Here is a 23,467-nt window from a genome sequence, read left to right on the forward strand (position 1 = left end):
TAATTTAGACTTGAAAATTCGAAGCCATTTTCAAATCTAATGTCGGCTTGTTCCTAAGTGATGTAGCAAGGTAACAAATCAAGTCTAGAAGGATCACAAAGAGGCTGGCTGTAACCATATGTGCAAACAATATGGACTATTAGATTACCAGATATATTTGTGCGGACGAATCCCTCCATGATGAGTGACAACTACTGTAATAATGGTACTAAACACTGCTTTTTTACAGATTGTCTGTGTGTGCCGGAAGTTTGGTTTCTTTTTGTGGAATGAGAAAACAGATACTGCCCCATAAGGTGGGGAAAGAAACATCCTCTTGCACAGGCGCAGAATGTGGCTCTCATTTTAGTTGAGCTTTGTCCAATTGGTGTGTTCACTTGCAGCTTTTTTGTCCAGATGCGATATAACTCGAGGCGACAACACAGTTGAGTTTCATTGGTGCTATTTGGTTGACGTCGGTTGGCGTTGGTATGTCCTGGCCCTTAATACACTTTGTAACAACAGAAAAGTCAAGCTTTAAATAGCAAAATGATCAACTGTTTCTTTTTACATTTTTGAATAAGATGCTAATGGTCTAATCAGATTCAATGGTTTACGCTAAGCTAAGCTAAAAGTGCTTCTGCCAAATCCAAATATCAGCTGAATGGATTCAAAATAGGAACGCTCAACTGCTTAACTCTAGGGGACTTGAAAAATGGTCTGATGAAAGAAGTGGTTATTCTTTCTCAAAAGTGGACTTTTTTGCAATTATTTGCCAATTTTCTTTCATTTAAAGTTTAAATACTGCATTTTTAGTGACATTTTAAGTACTATTTTCTTTCTGGATTAGCTTGTCGGGGTCATCATAAACTAAATTTTTAATGTACCAAAAACATTTCCTAATTATTTAGAAAAAAAGAATAAGTAAAGAGAAATTTTTATTTCATAATAAAGCATAAAAGAATAAGTAAATAAGTATTAAAAATACTTATTTATACTTGTTATTTAAAAAATAAATCATCACTTCATGGATCATTAGAAAAAAAGGAATCTGTTAATGTTTTAAATTAAAAACTTTAGTCTATTGTTATTTGTTAGGCACTTAGGTGTGAATTTGACCATTTAAATAATAAAAATTAAAATAATAATAATAATAACAATAGCGTAGAGCTTCCTGATTTTTGCTGTCTCTCTTGTAAAATAGTACAATTAAAAATTCATAGATAACAACAGTAGCTTAATTAATATTAAAATTAACTTTAATATGCTTCAGAATGACCTGTTAGCGATTCACTCCTCATTATTGGTCATTTTCATTCAAGAATAACGTCCACAATTTATAATAAAGTTACTTGTAAACTGTATTCTCTATTTAACAACAATACAGTAGGTCAGTAGTGAAAGAGGACTTCACTTATGTCAGATTCCGCTTCTTTGAGTTATTTTCACGATTTATGATGGCATAGCAGTCAAAAAAGGACAAATGAGCTTATGTTAAAGTCAGCTTTGTTGTCAATTCAGCCACATGTACAGGACATATAAAGAATTGAAATTACGTTACTCTCAGACCCTAGGTGCCTAACATATATTATTAATATAAGTAGAAGGAAATTTACAACATATACAATTGTACATAAAATGTGGTCTAAAAATATACATGAGTAAACATATATATGAGCCCCCTGGCCACAGGCCTGTACAGTATTTCCAAAGCCAAAAAAAGTGTTATTTTAAGCTCAATTATTGGAAGTGGCTTTGGATGGAAGTATCTTATTAATGCATAAATAAAAACATTTGGCTGCATAGATAGAAAAATTCCTCTCATTACTTTTTCCTCATCAAGTCCTCAGAGTCATTTGGCGAGTAGTTCTCTGGACCTGCCTCCTGCATCATTACTGGTGGGTCAGGTTTGTTGGCTGGCCTCAAGCCTGATACTTCCACAGTGCCCAGCATACATTCACTAGAGCAAGATCATCAGAAGCCTGGCGCTCAGACCTGGTGACATGCCCACTGTACCACACCTGCTGTCACCGCAGAGTCTGCATGAGCAAACCCCCCTCAAGTTCAATGATCACCATTCATGTCCATCAGAGGGTGCTGTTTTTCACTCTCCAGATCTCCAAAAGGCTCTAATCTGATCTAGAAATGTGACCTTAATTATGTACAGACTGTTTAGACATTAAGAGTGTGTCATTGAGTCGTGGGTTGTTTGCTGAATTTCAATGCTTTTTATATGTGAACACATAAAAGAGTGTCTTTGCCAGTCCCCAATAAATAACTCTCTGAGCCAGAGGTCTTCAGCTGTTGTAAACGTCCTTGTCTTTTTTCCTTGTCACTCTGAAGGGATGTTCGCTGATACAGTGATTTGCAGCGACAAAGTGGCCGAAAGTAATTTGTTTTCAGTGAAAGCTGGTGATCTGAGATGATTTGAGCAGGCATTCAGCTGTTGGCGATGCAGTGTGCTTGTGTCCAGTCACATAACAAAGTTGAGGAAAGTTTATCTTTATGCAAATGAGCAATGATGTGATGTTGCTTTTAATAATGGGGGAGAACTGAAGGTTTAAAATGAGCTGAAACAAGACTATTCTTGTAGTTTCTTTGGCCAATTTAATCGTTTTATGTACACTTAAATTTGTAAGCCATTAAGTTAACTTAAGCATGTGTTGGGACAACATGAAAGAATTTCATCTGTCCAACTACACTGTAAAAAGGGATTAGTTACTTAAACCGATTGCCTTACGAGCAACAAGTTGACTTTTACAAAAATAATGCAAGTAAACCCATTGTTACTTGGAACTCTTAAGCTGACTTAATTGCTATAATTATGCTTATTGTAAACACTTTTTTTAAAGTCAACTTTTTTTTTTTTCACAGTGTCAGACTATTTTAGCACATCTGTTGTCAAATAATTACTATAATTATTACAATATTATTTGGTGCTTCATAAAATCTACAATTATAGCCTGTATTAAATTTAGAAAACACACTGGACTCTGGAAGAGCAGATTAAGTTTGTCATTTTGCTAGAAACAGAAATGCTGGGCATAACAAATATAATAAAGGTGTATTGGAAAAAAGTGATTAGTTTACATTTATTAAAAAAATTTTGTACAATTTGCATAAATATAAAAATTAGGTCAACTTAACAGTTGCAAGTTACAATGGGTTTACTTACATTGTTTTTGTAAAGTCAACTTGTTTCTTTTAGGGCAATTGGTTTACTCACTTTAAATAACTAATCACTTTTTACAGTGTACCTGGGATTTGTAGTTTTCAGCAACTTAGTGTTGGATTGAATTGTAAGAGAAAGAAATTTTGAAAGTAAAAGTAATCTTAGGTGTTTAAAGTTAATGGAAAGACTTGTTAGAGTTTAATCTTTCGCCGTAAGATTTAAAGATTTTAATGTATTGCTTTGAGATCACTACCTTGCTGAAGCACCCATGGTGTTGGCAGCTCGATTAACAAAACTGCAGTTTGTTGCTTTGCTCAGTGAGCAGTAACTGTCCTAAAATTAGTTCTGAGATCCGTCTCAGTCAACTGTATATCTAACTCATGAACTATGCTCTGATATTTAATTTAGGAACATTTCAAATAAAACTAAGAGACTTCATGGACGACACATAGGCACACATATACCGTATCATCAGATCTTTGAGTTTAAATTAAATAAAAATACAATTCTATTTAAACTTTTATATTATTTATTTATTTAATTTGTAAAATGTTTTGGTTAACTAAACTGTTGAACATCATTATAATATTTTGTGCTGCTTGTGTGTTGGTCAAAAATGAGTTTCAATTAAGTGAATGCACTGTAATATACTTTAGCTCAATGTTTTTTCCTTAGAATATTTTTATTTTTATGGTACTGAAACTCAAATTATGTAGAAGTTATATTCCATTTATTGAGATTTTGATGACCATACATGTAAAAATTGCATTTTCAAATTAAGCTGTCGGAAATCTTAAATGCTTTGTATTACACATTTACGTTTGGTCTCTTTTTAAATTCTCTTTTTGAATTTGGTATATACAGTAACAAAATTCATTAAAATATATTTACCAAAGCCATAAAGCCTAAAATGTGACCTTAAAGAAAACTAAAAAGTAAATTGCTGTTGCTAGCAAAACAGTCCATCTGTATAAACAGTTTGACCTACAGGAGCAGAAGAAACTTCTTTCAAAGTTTATGAAACAGTTCTCCAACTCCAAATATTCTGAAACTCTTTCGGAGCAGAGCACCAGCGGGAGTGCTGCAGTAGATTGAATTTTCACTGCTAAGTTTAATGCTCTCCCATGATTCCCCAGTTAATCAAGATCTCAGCGGGGTTTATCAAGACTGCTATCAGACCATGTGTGTCTGGCCTTCAACCGACAAGGTTTGCTGTTAGTCGTTTAGAGATTTAGCATATATGACGGTGATGATACGGCTGAGTCACTCTCGCCCTTGGCCAATGCAGTTGGTTTTGCCATTTAAATTAACCTAAAAGTCTTGCATATGAGATGTTCTGTAACTAGTCTGTAACACTATTGTACAATCAGGATATCAGTGTTTAAGCATGCTCAGTGTTTTTCTTGTATTAATTATGAAACATCAGATGGCCCATTCTAATCGGATATTTTCGATGTGTGACAATGTTTCAGATGACTTCTATAAATAATTCCAAAATAAATTGACTGTAAAGCCACATAAAACAAAACAAAAATATATGCTGAGTTCAGTGGCTAATCAGCCGGAATCAGCTGAGGTGAAGTGACAGCAACCAGCAAGACCTAGCTGTCACCCATGTGGCCAGGCCCTTAATTTTGCAGACTTAATATAAATGAAATGGAGAAGTAAAATCCCCCCTCACAGTTATAAAGTATAATATTAGCAAATGAACTAAAATTGTTTTTTGAAATAGAAATGTGCTCTATTTTGCAGCCAGGCCTAGAGGAATTTCGATAAATTGCGGTTTCAGTTACTTTCGTATTAGCTTCACGAGGGAGAACGGAATGTTGCTGCTTGGTTGTGATATAACAGTTGTGACAGCCCTAGACCTATAAATGATCACATTGGACTGTGTGACATTTAAAGTCTACAGTGATATTATAATTGTTGTTCTAATGAAATCTGAGCTGACATTATTGAGTGTGACTTATATCTTTGCAAACAAATTAAAAATGCGGTTAAAATCTTTTAGTTTTGTATAGCAGTTTAACAATTAAGATATTATGGGATTTATAATTTGGACCCAATAGTATCTTTTTTGTTTTCTGTTTCACCAATGAAAGTAGTGACAATTAAAGCCAGAGCACAACATTTAAGCATGTTAGTGTGAAATTTAACCTATTTGTCCATGCAGTCCTAACATGGGCAAGGCAGTAGCTAAAACACTTTGAGTATTGCTTATTATTTAAGGGATTAAATTAAAATAAATAAATATACATACATATACATATTTATATAATACTGAGAATATATTTATATATATAAATATATAAATATATTTATATAATACTTTAGACAATTATGCTGTCAGTGGGCAAATAGATGATACACAGGCTTTCATTGTTCAAAAATGAACCAATGTGATGTGAAAATTAAAGCAACTTCACCTCAGTAAAGCAAGCTAGACGCAAAAGCCCTATTTACTGATGTTTTGTTGTTAAGCTAAATAAAAATCTACATTATCAATGCTGAAAAGGTCCCTTATGAAATTGAAAATGGTCACATCCATCAGCCATGGGGCCATCCTTCCTCCAGCATGCAAAAGTAACTCCAATATTGATTAAGGATTTTAAAAAGTTTTGATTCAGCTTTTGTTTTGCTCTCCCTGTATCTCGTGTGCACATGAACGTGACGCGCGTGTACACATAAACGACAGTTCTGTGTGAATGGGGTGCGCAGATGTACAAATCTACAGTTGTTGACGGAGAGTTTGGGCTACTTATTAGAATTATGGGGATTGTTGGCCTGACAATAATTAGTTGGATAGAAACATTTTTAGTCTTATGCCTTACCTAGAATATAAAAACACATTTAAATACATTTACTATAATCATTACTATTAGAATGTGAAGAGAATTTCAACCAGCACAACAAAAAATGTTTCTGAAGACAATCACTGCACCTTTAAAGGGATAGCTCACCAAAAATAATAATTACCTCACTATTTACACTCTATTTTGTTCTTTCATTATGAGTTCATTTTATCTGTTGATCACAAAAGAAGATATTTTTGAAGAATGCCAGTTACATTGACTTCCGTAGCATTTTTTTTCCTTACAAAAGTCAATGTGAATCAGCATTCAGATGTCTTTCGGATGAGATGTTAAACTGAGGTTCTGACTCTTTGGTCATTAAAAATCCCATGGCACTTCTCAAAGTCTAGGGGTGTAACCTCGGTATCCTGGCCTAATTCCCTCCATCGGCCCTTACCTATAATGGCCTCCCAATCATCCCCATCTGCCGAATTGGCTTTATCACTGTCTCTCCACTCAGCTGGTGTGTGGTGAGCGCACTGGCGCCGTTGTCCTGTGGCTGCCGTCGCGTCATACAAGTGGATGCTGTACAATGGTGGTGGTGTGGAGAGACCCCCCTCATGATTGTGAAACGCTTTGTATAGCCATACACAATAAATGTACTATATAAAAATACACATTACACTATATTCTTCAAAAGATCTTTGTTTGTGTCAAACTGAAACAAAAAAAAAAAGAAACTCAAATAGGTTTTGAAGTATTGAAGGGTGAGTAAATGAAGGCAGAATTATCCCTACAGCATATTAAACCACATGATTTAAGCTATAATACCTTCACATTGCACAAGCTGAAATGCAATACTTAAGATTTGCCGATTTGTCCAAATCCCTGCGTATAACCCTATATATGCAGAAACTGCTTCTCGCCTAACACCGCTATATTAAAGTAACATGATGCCTAATTCTGCATCACACATCCATTTCCCTCCACCAGTAATCACAGGGGTTTGCTGAGGAGTTACTCTGAGCAATCAGGCTGAAACTTTTCCCATAATCAACCAGTTGCAGTAATCCTAAAGCCTTGAGAAAGAACCTGAGAGCGGGATTGAGAGGAAGGGAAGGCGCTGCTGCTGTCAGTCAGAGAGGAGGAATGAGACGAGGATGATCAAAGCTACCATTAGCACAGCAGACAGACTCTCAACAAGCCCCACAGAGCAATTAAGATATCATCAACATCACTGGTGGCCCAAAGTCATCTCAAACATCCACTTCAGGGCAGAAGAGATGGAGAGAGAGTGGGCGAGAGACAGAGGGCAGAGTTCGGACACGAGCAGACACTGCAAATTAAGATTTACAAGCTCACGCTGCACTCTAAATCTACAGCTTTAATTGCTGGCACACTGGAGCAGCTCTTTTTCATTTATTCTTTCTTATTTATGGAGGGTAAATGCCCTTGTTGCAGAGCCGGTTCTAGATTTTTAGGGGTCTTAAGCCAAACAGGAGGCTTCTGTCAAAGCATTAATTATCCACAAATCCTGCCAATCATCAATCATTCTGACCATCTGAGATTGTGTGGATATTAACACTACATGTAAGCCCTGTTAACCAAAGTGACTTTTATTAAAATTTTAGAAGTATAAACTAATGTAATGTATAAGAATGAGTAAATAGAGAAATAAATCTGTAAAATAACAGAAAATGTACTGGCAGTTTATTACAATGTTTTGGACTGTAATATACTACACCAGCCCAGACAATATATTACTTTAAAGTATGAAAAATAATAATAAAAAGTCACTTTTTAGATCTTTTCAAGGTTAAAAGTTGTTTAATGTAAGATCACAGTCCCATAATGCAATTCAAAAGCAAAAATAAACAGGGAAAAATAAAAAACTTAAATCACAAAATACAGAAAACTGCAAATTTATAGATATTTTTACATTGTAGAATCTACAGTAACCTATAACAGTAACGTTCTGTAAATTAATCACAGCAACAATACTGTATTTAAATTTACAACACTGTTTATCTTGCTGTATGTGTTAAAGTATTGTATATCTTTACTTAATTTTCACAATTTAAAATACAGTAACATACTGCATAACTATCCTATAGTAAAATTCAGTTTGTATTACAGTTAAATACTGTGTAATTTACAAAAATCGTATGCAGATATGTACAATAGCAAGGGTGCCAGGTTTTCGCAACACAACTAGTTCAATATCTAGTCAAAAATAATAATATTAAAACTTAAAATATCATTCATTGTATCATATTCATCCGCTTTTCCGGTGCTGGGACACAGGTTCAGCAGTCTTAGGAGAGAAACCCAGACTTCTGTCTCCCTGGACACTTTCTCCAGCTATTCCGGGGTGTTCCCTAGGCGTTCCCAGGCCAGCCGAAAATCATAGTCCCTCCAGCATGTCCTGGGTTTTCCCCAAGGCCTCCTCCTAGTGGGACATGTCTGGAACACCTGATATGCCTGAGCCACCTCAGCTGACTTCTCTCGATGTGGAGGAGCAGCGACTCTACTCCGAGCTCGTCCCGGGTGATAGAGCTCCTCACCCTATTTAGAAGGGTGCGCCCTGCCACACTGTGAAGGAAACTCATTTCGGTCCGAGATCTTGTCCTTTTGGTCATGACCCAAAGCTCATGACCATAGGTGAGAGTAGGAACGTAGATTGACCGGTAAATTTAGAGCTTTGCCCTTTGGCTCAGCTCCTTCTTTACCACAACGGACCGATACATCCACCACATTAGTACAGCCGCAAACACTCAAAATATGCCACTGTTTATTTGTAAAATACATACTTTACATCCGTAAGGCTTGAAGAGTACGCTGCTATTCTGAATCAATAATCGAAAACAGGAAGCAGTTGAAGCATGTCGTGTTTAAAACAATAATTTATCAAACTCCATTGTAATTAATCTGACTCTGTTAAAGTTGTTATTATCATGTCATCATAAATGTGTTTATATTAGTGTTTCATTCTACTGTCTGGATATTTAAACATGTAACTTAATAAACAGCTTTGCTTGCTTTAAGGCATTGAGACTCTCTTTATCGATGATAACAACTTTAATGGAGTCAGATTAATTACAATGGAGTCAGATAAATTATCGTTTTAAATATACCATCCTTCAATTGCTTTCTGTTTTCGATTATTAGTTCATATCAGAGCTTACACATCACTGTATGGATTATGAGTAGTTTCTCCTTGGACAATAACTGTATATTGTGTTATTAAAAACACAGATATCCTAATCCTACAGTTACAGTACATAACATCTAATTGAATTTTTGTCTGTTCATTCAGCACAGTTTCACAGGCAACAACTGGTGGTTTGGAGGGCTACACAACTTGCATGATGTCTGGGTTGCCAATTTCTGCAGTTTTCCTCCTACTTAGGCTATTTTTAGCATTCGCAGTGTTTTTTTTTTATTCCACTGATTTTGGTTTGACATTTCAAGTCAATTACATTTATATGCTATTATATGCCATTTTACACTATTACATTTAGCTTCCACCACTGAAAAATAGCTGTGTAGAATGATAAAACGGAGTAAACACATTTCTGTAAGGTGCAATACAGGAGAGACTGTGAGCCTCTGTTTTTGTTCCTATGGTAACAGACTGGCACGACTCTTTAGGGTTGTTGCTAAATAATAACTGCAAACTGTATGTACTGTATTCTACAGTGGAAGATTGATGATAGCAATGTTCTAAATGAATAATATTAAATTTTTTTTCAAAGGTGAAACCATTTATAATGCATACAGTTATATAAAGTATATGATTTGCAAATGAGTCGTGGCTTATTTTGAGTTTTGATATTATTGAACTGTACGCTTATTTCACGTGGCCACCATTTTAAAACACGAAAGCGAGGCTGCGGTGGGAAGAAACCCGAAAGTACAGGATCAGCACGGTAAACATTGATGCAACATGCTGTGGACTACAAACCTCCTGCTGTTGATGCAATTTTAATATGCAGATAAGGTGTAGACACTTTAATAGCATTCAGCTCAGTTTAATTTAAACAATTAAAAGCATATTAGGCATCAAACGAAATCGCAATTTCTTAAAGAGTTATACGCTAAAGTGTCCTCCTAGACATCAGTTCATGGCACGAGGTAACACAGTGGGGATGCTTCCCTGCTTCAGCCTATGTAACCCAGTGAGTGATAAAACATTGCAGTGTTTTGTAGCATATCCTTAATAGTGTTGGCATGATGTAAAAAAAACAAAAACATCCATTTCCTGCTAACTTTTAAGTGCCGCTGAGCGCGTTCTTAAACACCACTTATTTGTCATTGGGTTTACCAGTGCTCAACAGAAATGACTGTGATTGGCTGTGAAAGGTCATCACTTCACAGCTCCTCACCGAATGCAAACACGGATACACGGACACTGGAGTGTTTTAAAGCTGCGAAGATCAGTCGATTGCTTGTCTGTGTTTGCACTTGGTAATCATCGAAAATGCAATGAACTGATAACCTTCATGGCCAATCACAGTCATTTCTGTTGAGCACTGGTGAACCCAATGACAAATCCAATACAATCTCACATCAACTTTTTGATGTAATGGCTAATTCGTATGAATTTGTTCGATCTAATTTGTACAATTTACATTTCACCCAATGACAGTTAGTGTTAGGGGTGAGGTTAGGTGCCATGCCTCCTTATTAAAATCGTATAATTTTGTCTGACTGAACTTGAAATTAGACACTAAACTGACAAAACGTAAAATACTTGCATTTTCAAGTGAGATGAGGCTGGTCAATCAGTAATGTTTCAGAACTTGCTTAGCGGCACTTAAAAGATATAGCAACGGACATTTTTTAAAATAAATTTTAGTTCCGAAATTCAGTATCGTGACCGTCCTAACATAGTAAAAGAATCAGTTTCTTGAGTTTGATAAATAGCATCTAAACCATGTGTTTGGGAAAAATAACCTTAGCTAACTAGTGCCATTTCCCTTAACTTAGCTCAAATGAGGTCTGATATCTCTTTTTATTTTCACTTTCCATTCAGAACGGACCTTCGGAACTGACTCGGAAGGCAGTGAAATTATAATTTTTTTTATTTCTCTTTGCTGATAAGATATACAGCCAGGTACATAACATTCCCGTGTGACTCAGGTGATACTTCTGGGTTTCTTCCCACTGCAGCCTTGATTATGCTTTTAAAATGCCGGCCGCATGAAATCAGTCTATTCTTGGGCTATTTTTGACTTGACATTGATCTAGATTTGTGCAAAAACCTGCCTGCTTAAGGCTGATGTCACACTCACAGCAAATAGTATTAATATATCAGCAATATATTATATCCATACCTAATCTTATATGGTCAAAGTCATTCGCCTTCAATAAATAATTATTAAAATATATAATTCTGGGAGGCAGCAAGTCCAGAGATTATAGATTTTGACCAAGATATGACTAAACAGTGTTAATAAAATCACTATTGAGACTAGACATGGTCTAGTATAAAATTCTGATGGCATGATAACCTTGGATAAAAGTTTCACGGTATTGTGATTACTGCTCTAAAATATGTTCTTTTTACATGTCTGCATATAAAACAACAACTTTTTTCCTTTTTGTATAGAATATATTTTATTTTGAGGAACATTTTAAATATTTTTGAACAGTAAACATGTCAGGCTAAATAATTCAAATGAATCATTCACTTCTGCTGTCTTCATTAGTTTCAAATACACAGATTTCTTTACATTTTAAAACGGCATCTTTGGATATTTTTTTCTGATGGAGAAACTGTTGCCCTAAAAATTTATTTATAAAAAAATCTTACATATACCTTAGGAACAGTATAGCAGAAAATTTTGGCTGTTTTAAAACCTTGACTTTTCCAAATATACCTTGAAAACTGTTATCGTCCCATCCCTAATTGAGACTGAGAGAGTTTTACTCTGTTTATATGAATAAATATTTGGATATGGAAACTTTTTTCCTTGGATCACAATTTAACAAGCGGATATGGAGGATGGGTTCTGCCTTGTCGTGACGTTCAATGTATCTTCATTGCCCAAGTTTTGTAGCCGACAGGAGACAGTGACATTTACTGTAACCCACTCAGTTCAGTGGAAACACATGTTCTGTCAAGTGTATCATCAAAGCACAGGCTGCTCTTTCGTCCTTTCCCCCCAATTTCTGTATTTGTTGTGACAGGTGAGGAGGATTTGAAGAAAGTGTTCTTCACGCTGACGTGCTGCTGTCCTTTTTTAAAAGTATCTGCTGTCAGATTGTGATTTTTCAATGTAGCCCAAATAATATCTGGCAGCTACCCATGTTGTCTGGTCCTGTTTGCAACTTAACAATAGAAAGGAAGAGCGTGACATGGAAAGTTAACCACCAGTTTTGGTTTATACATTTTATTTGAGGAGAGGTTTATCGTAAGCAATGATAATATAATAATTCAATCATTCAATCGTTCATTTTTTTTTCAGCTTAGTCCCTTTTTTAATCTGGGGTTGCCACAGTGGAATAAACCTCCAACTTATCCAGCATATGTTTTACGCAGCAGATGCCCTTCCAGCTGCAACCCATAACTGAGAAACATCCATACACACTCATTCACACTCAAACACTTTGGACAATTTAGTTCACCCAATTCACCTGTACCGCATGTCTTTGGACTTGTGGTGGAAACTGGAGCATATGGAGAAAAGCCACAGGATCAATGGAAGAACATGCAAACTCCACACAGAAATGCCAACTAACCCAGCCAAGGCTCAAACCAGCGACCTTCTTACTGTGAGGCGATTATGCTAATGGCAGAGTCCTGAGAATAAGGGAAATTAACAATAGAATCTCTTTTTTATCTTACAGTTTTTGGTGCCAAAAATGCAGATTTTAAGAACAACATTATTTAGATTTTTTATATTTGTATATTTGTTACATTTTATGTAGTACAACAATCAATAGTATTTTTAGAATAATAAACCCTTTTTTTAAAAATAATTACTTTAAAAATGTGCATATAGTTTAATTTTATGGACAATTAATTTTTAAAAGATTTGGGTTCGATAAGATGATACTGTATTCTTACCAAGGAGGCTCTATTTATATGGTCACAATGCAGTAAAACTGTAATAATGTAAATACTATTCTATCATGCTAAGAATTTCTGCTTGGCTAATACGTTACAAAATAGATAAAAGTAATTATTTCAGTATATTATGTTTAGTAACCAAGTTTAAATCTTATGAACAGAATAACTCAAAGTCATGATACGCACTTGTTGAGTAATTGCATTATTTATGTATTTTTATTTCACATTTTTTGGAAAATAGACATGCACACTCATATACAGTTGAAGTCAGAATTATTAGCCCCCTTTGAATTTTTTTCTCTTTTATATTTCCCAAATAATGTTCAACAAAGTAAGGAAATTTGCACAGTATGTCTGATAATATTTTTTCTTCTGGAGAAAGTTGTTGTTTTATTTCGGCTAGAATAAAAGCACTTTTTAATTTTTTAAAATCCTTTTAGGGGTCAATAATATCAGCCCCTTATAGCTATATATTTTTTTCAGTAGTCCACAGAACAAATCATTAATATACAATGACTTGCTTAATTACCCTAACCTGCCTAGTTAACCTAATTAACATAGTTAAGATTCCTGAAAAGTAATGAAAAATATCTAGTAAAATATATTTTACTGTCATCATGGCAAAGATAAAATAAATCAGTCATAGGAAATGAGCTATTAAAACTCTTATGTTTAGAATTGTGTTGAAAAAATTTCTTCTCTCCGTTAAACAGAAATTGACAAAAAATATATACAGGGGGGATAATAATTCAGGAGAACTTACTTTTTACTTAAACTGTATATTTGTTTATTTTTCAGAATAATGCTAAATAAAATAAAAAAATATATAATGCAATTACTCAACGAGTGTTAAACATGACCTTGTGAGTATATTATGTTTAATTTTTATTAATTTTTGTTATGTATTATTTTTATTACTTATTATTATTTTATTGAAGCTGAATACCTTAAGAAAAGTCTCATCCTGAGCTTACTCAAGATTTTAACTCAAAATAATTGGGCTAAATTGCATTCTGAACCAAAGCTGTGCAGTATCGGGGTAAATGCACACATAATTTTAATTTAAGTCAGCCCCGGGGCTTCCGGTTAATTGTCATCCCATACAAAATTGCAGCGAGTAAGATCTGATGTCTTTTACAACCTGTGAGCTTCACTGCCTGGCTGAGATACCATATAAAGTGGTTATCAGACCAAATAAGAAGCACTGCATTAAATTATATTTTTCTGCACCATGTCTTTAAAATATGGAAATTAAATTACACCAGTATTTTCAATGGAGTTTCTGCGCTGGCTTGCAACCAAATGGATACTTAAGTCTATTTAACTGATGATATTTGTATTACATTACAACACTGATGCTGTAAAAATCTTGTGTAATTGAAAATAGTCACATAAAGCTCTCACCGGAAGTTCATCATTGGCTGAAAAACACTAGCTATGCATATAGCCCATTGTATCAACATTAAGCTGAGTGTTTGTTTTCCTAATGTTTTAGGAGTAAGGAGTGACCCCTCTCCTCTGGTTTAGATGGCAGACGGTCGGCAGCCCGAGGACAGTGGCCCCCAGTGGTCATCTCCGGGAGCCCAGGGCTCATCCTCCCCAGGTGGGCATGGAGAGAATGGCTTCTCTTCCTCCTACAGGACCTGTCAGCCGGGCGCTGGTTCTGCCACTTATGCCAAAGAGAATGGCTTCAATGGAGACCTCACCTCTGGACATGCTGTAACTGCTGGTGAGAGCCTTTTAATGCAGTAATCATGGATGTCCTTTCAAATTAGCTTCTGTCCGCAAGAATCTCTGGCACTCAATCAGTGGCTAGCTTTGGACTTTATATTCTTTATATTGTATGCTGTTGTTTAGGATTTTCTTTCCAAGTTGTCATATGGTTGTATGGTAGAGGTGAAGCAGTCTTGTCTAGTCACAGTGTGATTTACAGCTTAGCGTCTGGTCTTCAAGGCAGTTTGTTTTGGCCAGAAACTGCCCACTTACAGTAGGAGGTTGTAAGATTGTTTATGTTGTATATTCATTAAACGTGTAAAAAGCACAGTAATAGACTTGCTTGAGGACAAATAATTTTTTCTTTGAGAAGATTAATCTGATTGAAACTGGTGGTACTACCCCGCAGTTAAATTGTCAGTCATTAGCTATTTTTCTATTCAAAGTTCTGTATTTAACTTGTAGGAAAACTTGAATTATTATATCAGTTATTTGCATTATTTGCAAATAGAGTAGCGTTTAGATCTGATGTGTTCAAGAGAACAAAATCCAGTAACACTTTATTTTGATGGTCCATTTAAGTATTAGTAGACTGCCTGCTTAATATATGTTGATACTGCTTCTTCAACAGACATTTAGCTGACTATAAGAAACTTTGCAAGTACATTTAAACTTAACTAACCCTAATCTAACAGTCTGCTTATAATCTAATGAGACTTAGTTGACATGTACAGTTAAAGTCAGAATTATTAGCCCCTTTTGATTTTATTTTATTTTTTAAATATTTCCCAAATTATGTTTAACAGGGCAAGGAAATTTTCACAGTAGGTCTGATAATATTTTTTCTTCTGGAGAAAGTCTTATTTTTTTTATTTCGGCTAGATTAAAAGAAGTTATTAATTTTTTAAAAAACATTTTTGGGACAAAATTATTAGCCCCTTTAAGCTAATTTCTTTTCAATAATCTACAGAACCATCGTTAAACAATAACTTGCCTAATTACCCTAACCTGCCTAGTTGACCTTATTAACCTAGTTAAGCCTTTAAATGTCACTTTAAGCTGTATAGAAGTGTATTGAAAAATATCAAGTAAAATATTATTTACTGTCATCATGTCAAAGATAAAATAAATCACTTTTTAGAAATAATTTTTTAAAACTATTATGCTGAGAAATGTGCTGAAACCATATTCCCTCCGTTAAACAGAAATTGGTGAAAAAAAAAATAAACAGCGGCGCTAGTAATTCAGTGGGGCTAATAATTCTGACTTCAACTGTAGATGCAGTGTAACTTAAATTCAACAAATGGACCATCAAAATAAACTGTGACCCAAAATCCTCATCTGTTGGAGCCCTGATCAGCTATAAAAATGGATGCTGTTGCAATCAGGGAAATAAACGTTGTTGTTTTTTCCTACATAAAAAAATAAAATTCTTGGCCTATACAGTAAGTTTAGCATGTTTTGTGACCTGACAGTTTTACCCTTGATTTGGTTTATTGGCACATGTAGGGTCCTATTACTTTTATTATTAATAAATATGCACTATTTTAATGCTGATTGAAAAATAAAATGTAATAATAGAAAATAATTGTTAAATAAAAAATAAATTAAAAATAAGGTTAAATAAATTAAAACCTCATTCAGTTTAACAACAATGTATTACAGCTTTAACTAAAAACAGATATTTCAGGAACCCAATGAAATGTTTTATGGTTATCAAATTAAACTAAAATATCAAATTAAACCAGACTTTTATTTCAACTGGTTGTTGGACTATGACATCACTTTTCTGACATAAAACGCTGGAGAAGTGATTCTCATATTAATCTGTGACATTTTGTTATACAAGTTCTGTTTTTATGAATAGATTTCCCAAATTAATCTATGTTTTGCCCGTGGTGGAAAAAAACCCAATCTGACCCAATGTACAGTATATTACAAACCAATATTTATTTAAAATGTGTTAAATGGGTTTTAAAAGAATGAAAAAGAAAAGAAAGACATAATAGTGCGATCTGTTGGATGCAACGCAGTGCTCATTCAGAAAAGTTAAAGCTAAACAAATATGTTTTTAGTCTTGATTTGTATGTACCTAATGTTGGAGCACATCTGATCATTTTTGCAAGCTGATTCCAGCAACGGAGGGCGCAGTAGCTGAAGGTGGATTCACCCTGCTTTGACTGAACTTTTGAAATTTCTAATTTGGGATCATAAAGATTTGAGTGATCTGTTGGGTTGGTATTCAGTGAGCATATCTGTAATGTATTGAGGTGATAGGCAATTAGGGATTTATAGACAGTATATTAATACTTTGAAATCTATTCAGAATGTAACTGGGAGCTGATGTAAAAACCTGAGGACGGGTGTGATATGCTCTGATTTCTGGCTCTGGTCTGACCGCAGTGTTCTAGATGAGCTGCAACTGCCTGACTGTCTTTTTGAGAAGGCCAGTGAGGAGTCATTGCAGTAATCCACCCTGCTGATGATAAAAGCATGAACAAGTTTCTCTAAGTCTTCACTGGAAACAAAGCATCTGATACTTGCACTGTTTTTGAAATGATAGTATGCTGATTTACCTACTGCTTTGACCTGATTACTGAAACTCAGATCTGACTCACCAAGATTCTTGACCTTTTTTTTGTTGTTTGACCCCCTTAGAGCATGTATGGCAATGCATAATCAGATATTATGAATGAATGTGTAAAGCATCATCAGTGATTTGTTTTTCTAAAGCCTCTTGAAATTAATCAAAAGACAAACATATTTCTGAACAAAGATCCCAAACGCATTAAAAGCATTTATTTCCCCTCAAAATAATAGAGTAATATAACCATGAAATATGCAGTAAGTGTTGTCTGTTGTCTGTCCATTCTTCTATGCATAGAAATGCCATTCCTAGAAACTGCTAAATCTGGTGCGATGGCGCAGTAGGTAGCATGATCGCCTTACAGCAAGACGGTCGCTTGTTTGAGCCTCACAGTCAGCTATAGGTCTGTTGGCGTGTCTGAGTTTGCACGTTCTCTCTGTTGACGTGGGTTTCCTCCGGGTGCTCCGCTTTCCCCCACAGGTCCAAAGACATGCTGTATAGGCTCATTCCGCTGTGGCGACCCCAGATTAATAAAGAGACTAATCTGAAAAGAAAATGAATGAATGTATTTATTGAGATTTGTCCGCTGTCTAATCATGTGTTGAGGTTATGTCACATGAGATTTTTGTTGAGCATCTTGGAATTTTGCCTTAAATTTAATTCCAGCAAAGTTTTTACACATGATGTCTTATTGTATTACAATTGTATCTGCCTCAATTGAGCGCATAAGACTTTTATATCCCTTTAAAGATTTTATGTGCACGTTGCTTCTGATGTTTTTTTTAATGCGATAACCTAAAGTAAAACCTTGAAAGTGCTCCTACTATAGGTGTGCTGTCCAAGTCTGAATCTAAAAGTCAAGATGACAAAAGGCAAAACCATCATGGGAGTGAATGTTTGCGAACATAAAAGTCCTATTGCTGGAGGCCATTGGAGGACGACTGAAATTTTATAATGGATGGTTTAGTTGTGGAGCCAAACTGCATATTATTCACACACAGTTAATCGCAATACTTCATAAAGGACATGACAATCCCTCTGCTTTCCATCCTGCGTGACAGCTCGTAATGCAAGTGAAAGGAATGACATAATTAACCCAAAAATTAACAATTACTGTATGTCTGGTTTTTCCCATTGCAATGACAGACTAGGGTTAATAACAGTCTGTGAGGCCATTATAAAAGTCAATGTGTGTCAATCATTTTCGCTTCAATCTCTGATGCTGTTTAACCCTATGGAGTCTCAGGTGGTTTTGGGGGCTTGGAGAAGTTTTGGCTTGTTCTTGAGATGTGTGCTTTTTTAAAAAACAAATCTGTATTGATGACTAAAGTACGATGACGCTGAATTCAGCACAAGTACACGTTTGTGTTTTGGAGAAAACAAAGGATATGAAGGGTTAGTAAACAAACCAAAATAATATTTAGAGCCAGAAAAAAAACATTTTTCCATTTACTGTGAGTGATGATTAGCATTTCTTCTGGACGTATATGGAGAGAAATGCTCAAAAAAAGTAAATAAATCTTTGACAGCTCACCTAAAATTACAGTATATACATTTTGATTACTTATTTATATTTTAGGATCATTATTTAGTATCATTATTGTTATGGTTAATCTTTTTTATGCTTTCTTTTCAATAAGCTAAGCTTTCTATAAAGAAAATAAAGCATATGAATGGTTAGTAAACAAACCAAAATAAGATTTAGGACCAAAAAAAAAAAAAAAAAAATTTCCTTTACTGTGAGTGATAACCAACGTCTGATGAGATGGGCTTTGTTTGTCCAAGCTTTTAACTTGGAAATGAAACATGTTGCTGGTAAAGATATTGTGCTGGCCGATGCAATGTCATGTATTACTATATGGTGAGGAGTGGTGTTTTATCTATTTCTGTTCTGTTTTACCAGTCAGCATTTTGGTGGTGGAGGTCTTATATGTGGCGCTCACTCTATAATTATTACTTTCAATTGATATTATTTTGTCTTTTCAGTCTTCTATTGGTTGATTTGGTGACGTTAGGTTTTTAAAACAGAAGGAAGCAGATCTCTTTCTCTAGCTCATTCCTCCATGCCACCACAGTTTCTGACGGCTTTGCTGTTGTGTTCTCTTTTGTATTTTTGTATGTACCTGACATTTTTGTCTTTAAAACAAGTCAAGTGCCGTAATTGGGTTGAAAGTTGAGTAAACTTAATGTCCTGAAGTTTGTTGCTTTAAAACTTTTAAGTGTAGTTTTTGTGTGTGTGTGTTGAAAGTTGAGTAAACTTAATGTCCTGAAGTTTGTTGCTTTAAAACTTTTAAGTGTAGTTTTTTGTGTGTGTGTGTGTGTGTGTGTGTGTGTGTGTGTGTGTGTGTGTGTGTGTGTGTGTGTGTGTGTGTGTGTGTGTGTGTGTGTGTGTGTGTGTGCGTGTGCGTGTGCGTGTGCGTGTGTTTGTTTTACAGTGTAGTTGGACTTCCCCATCTCTTGTAGTTTTGGGTTGTTTTGCTGATTAAGATAAAGATGTTTAACTGAGCAAAGAAATTTTCACAGTATGTCTAATAATATTTTTTTCTTCTGGAGAAAGTCTTATTTGTTTTATTTCATCTTAAATAAAAGTAGTTTTTATTTTTTTAAAACCCATTTTAAGGTCAAAATGATTTGCCCCTTTAAGCTATATTTTTTCAATAGTCTACACAGAACAAACCATCATTATACAATAACTTGCCTAATTACCTTAATTTGCCTAGTTAACCTAATTAACCTAGTTAAGCCATTAAATGTCACATTAAGCTGTATAGAAGTGTCTTGAAAAATATCTATTCATATTATTTACTGTCATCATGGCATATTTACAATATATCAGTTATCAGTTATCATTTTTCCATTAGTATCTGAGATCATCTATATTAACATTAGCAAGCAATAATATTAATATTGCCTATATTCACATGAACGTTATATGTAGGAAATAACACTTTTATTATATATGAGAAGCTAAATTACCATTGTTTAGTTAAATTATAAAAATAAAAATACAAAATAATTAACTCTCGAAGTTATTTAAAAAATATTTTCTACTGTTTTTTTAAAAGGGAGAATATTTTTAAAGAACTTTTAAACGCAATATTTTAATAATTGATTTTTAATAACTAATTTCTTTTGTGTTTGCCACGATTTTATTAGTTACTATTTTAATAGTTTTAAGCTTAAAGTGCATTTTAAGGCTTAAATAGGTTAACTAGGCAGGTTAAACAGTAAAGTCATTGGACAACATTGTTTTGTTTTCATTTTATAGGGAGAGGGGTTTACAAGTTTGTTACATTTATATATATATATATATATATATATATATATATATATATATATATATATATATATATATATATATATATATATATATATATATATACACATTAAAAACATACAAGACCAATGTAGCATTTTAAGACCAAGGGTGGTAGAGCTTTTCGTACAGTGCGCCTAAGCTATGGAATAGTCTACCTATCAGCATCAGGAATGTGGCTTCTCTGAACTGTTTCAAGAAACTTCTCAAGGCTCACCTTTTTTTACTCTTGCTTTAATTTAGGTTAATTATTTCTGTCAATCATTCATTTTTATTGTTCATATTTTATTGTCTTATTTTGGTGTTTTTACTGTTTTTATTGTTCTGCTTTGTTACTGTTCGGCGCACTATAATAATACATAAATAAAATGTATTATTGTTATTATTATTATCATCCAAAAAATAAATATGAGAAAAAAGTATGATAAGAAATGTGGTGAAAACTTTAAAATGTAAAAAAAAAAAAAAAAAGAAATTAAAATAAAAATATATTAAAAATATATTATATATAATATATTATATATTAAATATATATATATATATATATATATATATATATATATATATATATATATATATATATATATATATATATATATATATATATATATATATATATATATATATATTAAATATATATATAATAATAATAATATATTTTTTAGTTGTTTAAATTCGTTCTTTTAGACAACTGCTCATCAAGGCTGCATCATTTTGGTCGAAAAATACAATAAACAGTCTTTTTTCATTTTAAAGCAGAGAGTGTACAGTAGACGCCTCTGGCATGAAGAAGTAAGTTAGAACAGAGCTTTTCTGTCTGGATATTTATGGGGCCTCAGGGGTGTAAGAGGGAGAAAATGAGGTGGCGCTTCTCATGTCAGCACAAAAATGTAAAAGGAAAAATTGCAGGGATGCTGAACAAAGGTCTGGCAGAGTAAATTGCAGGGGAGCAGCTGCAGTGGCAGCCCTGTGATAGTGAGAGCTGCTGCTGTGAAGCTGCTCACACTGCTGTTAATTACCTCTGTAATGATGGATCATAACTGCCTATTACACACACACACACACACACACACACACACACACACACACACACACACACACAAACACAAACAATAGCGTCACTCCTGTAACAGCATACAGTACATACACACACAAGCACACATAGACATGTACTGTTACAACCAATTGACAAAATCTAAGTTAAAATGTCGACTGTAAAAAAAAATAAAAAAAGTTACGTTTTTATTTGTACACTGAGATAAGTAATTGATTGCATTTACAATTTTTTTAAGGTAAGTGATTGCAAAAAAATTATATGCGGTGAATTTATTCAAACAAATTAAATTTGGTAATGTTCGGCTTAATTTGCTTGTTTAAATTCAGACCATAAAAAGTCTTTGAAAAAAGAAGAGTAAGTAATAAGTAAATCCAATTAATAATTTTTTAGTGTGTGTAATCTGTCTTTGTTTTTTCCCTAAAGTATCCCCCTTCCAAAAATTTTTTAAATAAAAATGAATGAATAAATAAATAAATAAAAAATACATAATAAAAAAAATAAACACATTAAAAAAAATAAATAAATAAGAAAATAAATAAATAAATAAATAAATAAATAAATAAATAAATAAATAAATAAATAAATAAATGCAAAATATAAATGACAAATATTTGAAAAACATTTACAATGTCACAGGAGGCCTAATAAGTTAGACCTTTAACTGTATAGTACAAAACAAATATAGAAACAAAACTACAATAATTATTGTTAATTAAAGCCTTGCGAAAAAAATATGTGTGTTAAACTTATTTGTTACGTCAATCTTGTCAGTGCTATAATTCAAAAAGATAATGATTTGCACTCAAATAATTGCTTTTTATTTTTATTTTATATTTTATTTTATTTATCTATTTATTTTTTACCTTTTTCACCCGAAAAAAATAAAAATAAAAACAGTGTGAAGCAAATACTTATTGAGTGCCAATCATTACCTTTTTGAATGTTAGTAGATTAATAAAACATTGAAGGGAAGATTTCTAAAAGATCATGCATTCTATAACTATTTCATGATTAAATTACATTTTAAATTAAATAGTAAACTAAATATTACTAACCTTTTTATGATGTTAATGCAACCGTGTGACAGACACTGTGAATAAAGAATGTTTTAAAGGTATAATTTACCCGAAAATTGTAGTCTTGTCAATTTACTCACTTTCACATAAGAAAATATTTGAAAGAATGCTGTTAATTAGTTTAGGTGATCCATAAAGGCTTCATTATTTTTAATCTTTCTGATTGCATACCATTCTCATTATTTAAAATATTAATCTTGTGACCGTTTACGTTTTACAAAAATAACGCAGCTAATGTAGAATAATCACCCTGTGCGTGATTATTTCACTTTACTTAATTGTTAAAAATTAAAAATTGCATCGATACTGAAACACAAAATTTTAATGTTAAAATATAATTCTTTATAATTTTGTGGTGAATTATTTTTTTTATGCAAATGTTTAAATGTGCCTCGATTCAATGACACTGCAGTCTAAAAGAATCAGACATTAAATGGATGTTTGAAATTTTGCTGTCGTAGAACAATACTCATGTTAGAAGTCATACGAGTTTAGTCAGGGTTGAAATAAACACATCAGCAGAACTGTTGACAGGCTAACGTGTAGATGAAGGGTGAGGATGAAGAGTTAGAGATGAAGAGACGGATGCAAAACAGGTCATTCAGTGTGTGGCTTTTCTGCACGTAGAAATGCTCAAAGCAAAAAGAAATCTGTCACACATGACAGCTCACCCAAAACTATATACATTTTAATTCCTTTT

General features: G+C 33.6%; 1 protein-coding gene across 33 annotated transcripts in view; it reads left to right on the forward strand.

The window, feature by feature from the left end:
• map2 (microtubule-associated protein 2) overlaps positions 1-23,467 on the forward strand; it is a 208,839-nt gene that overhangs the window by 122,042 nt on the left and 63,330 nt on the right. For all 33 annotated transcript variants that reach the window (XM_009304861.4, XM_009304864.4, XM_009304863.4 and 30 more), the window contains exon 4: positions 14,514-14,747. In XM_009304861.4, the coding sequence (XP_009303136.1) occupies positions 14,546-14,747 (202 nt within the window). In that variant the 5' untranslated portion in view covers positions 14,514-14,545. The remainder of the gene's footprint in view (positions 1-14,513; positions 14,748-23,467) is intronic.

This window comes from Danio rerio, chromosome 9 (genome assembly GCF_049306965.1).
Source record: "Danio rerio strain Tuebingen ecotype United States chromosome 9, GRCz12tu, whole genome shotgun sequence".
Lineage (NCBI taxonomy): Eukaryota > Metazoa > Chordata > Actinopteri > Cypriniformes > Danionidae > Danio > Danio rerio.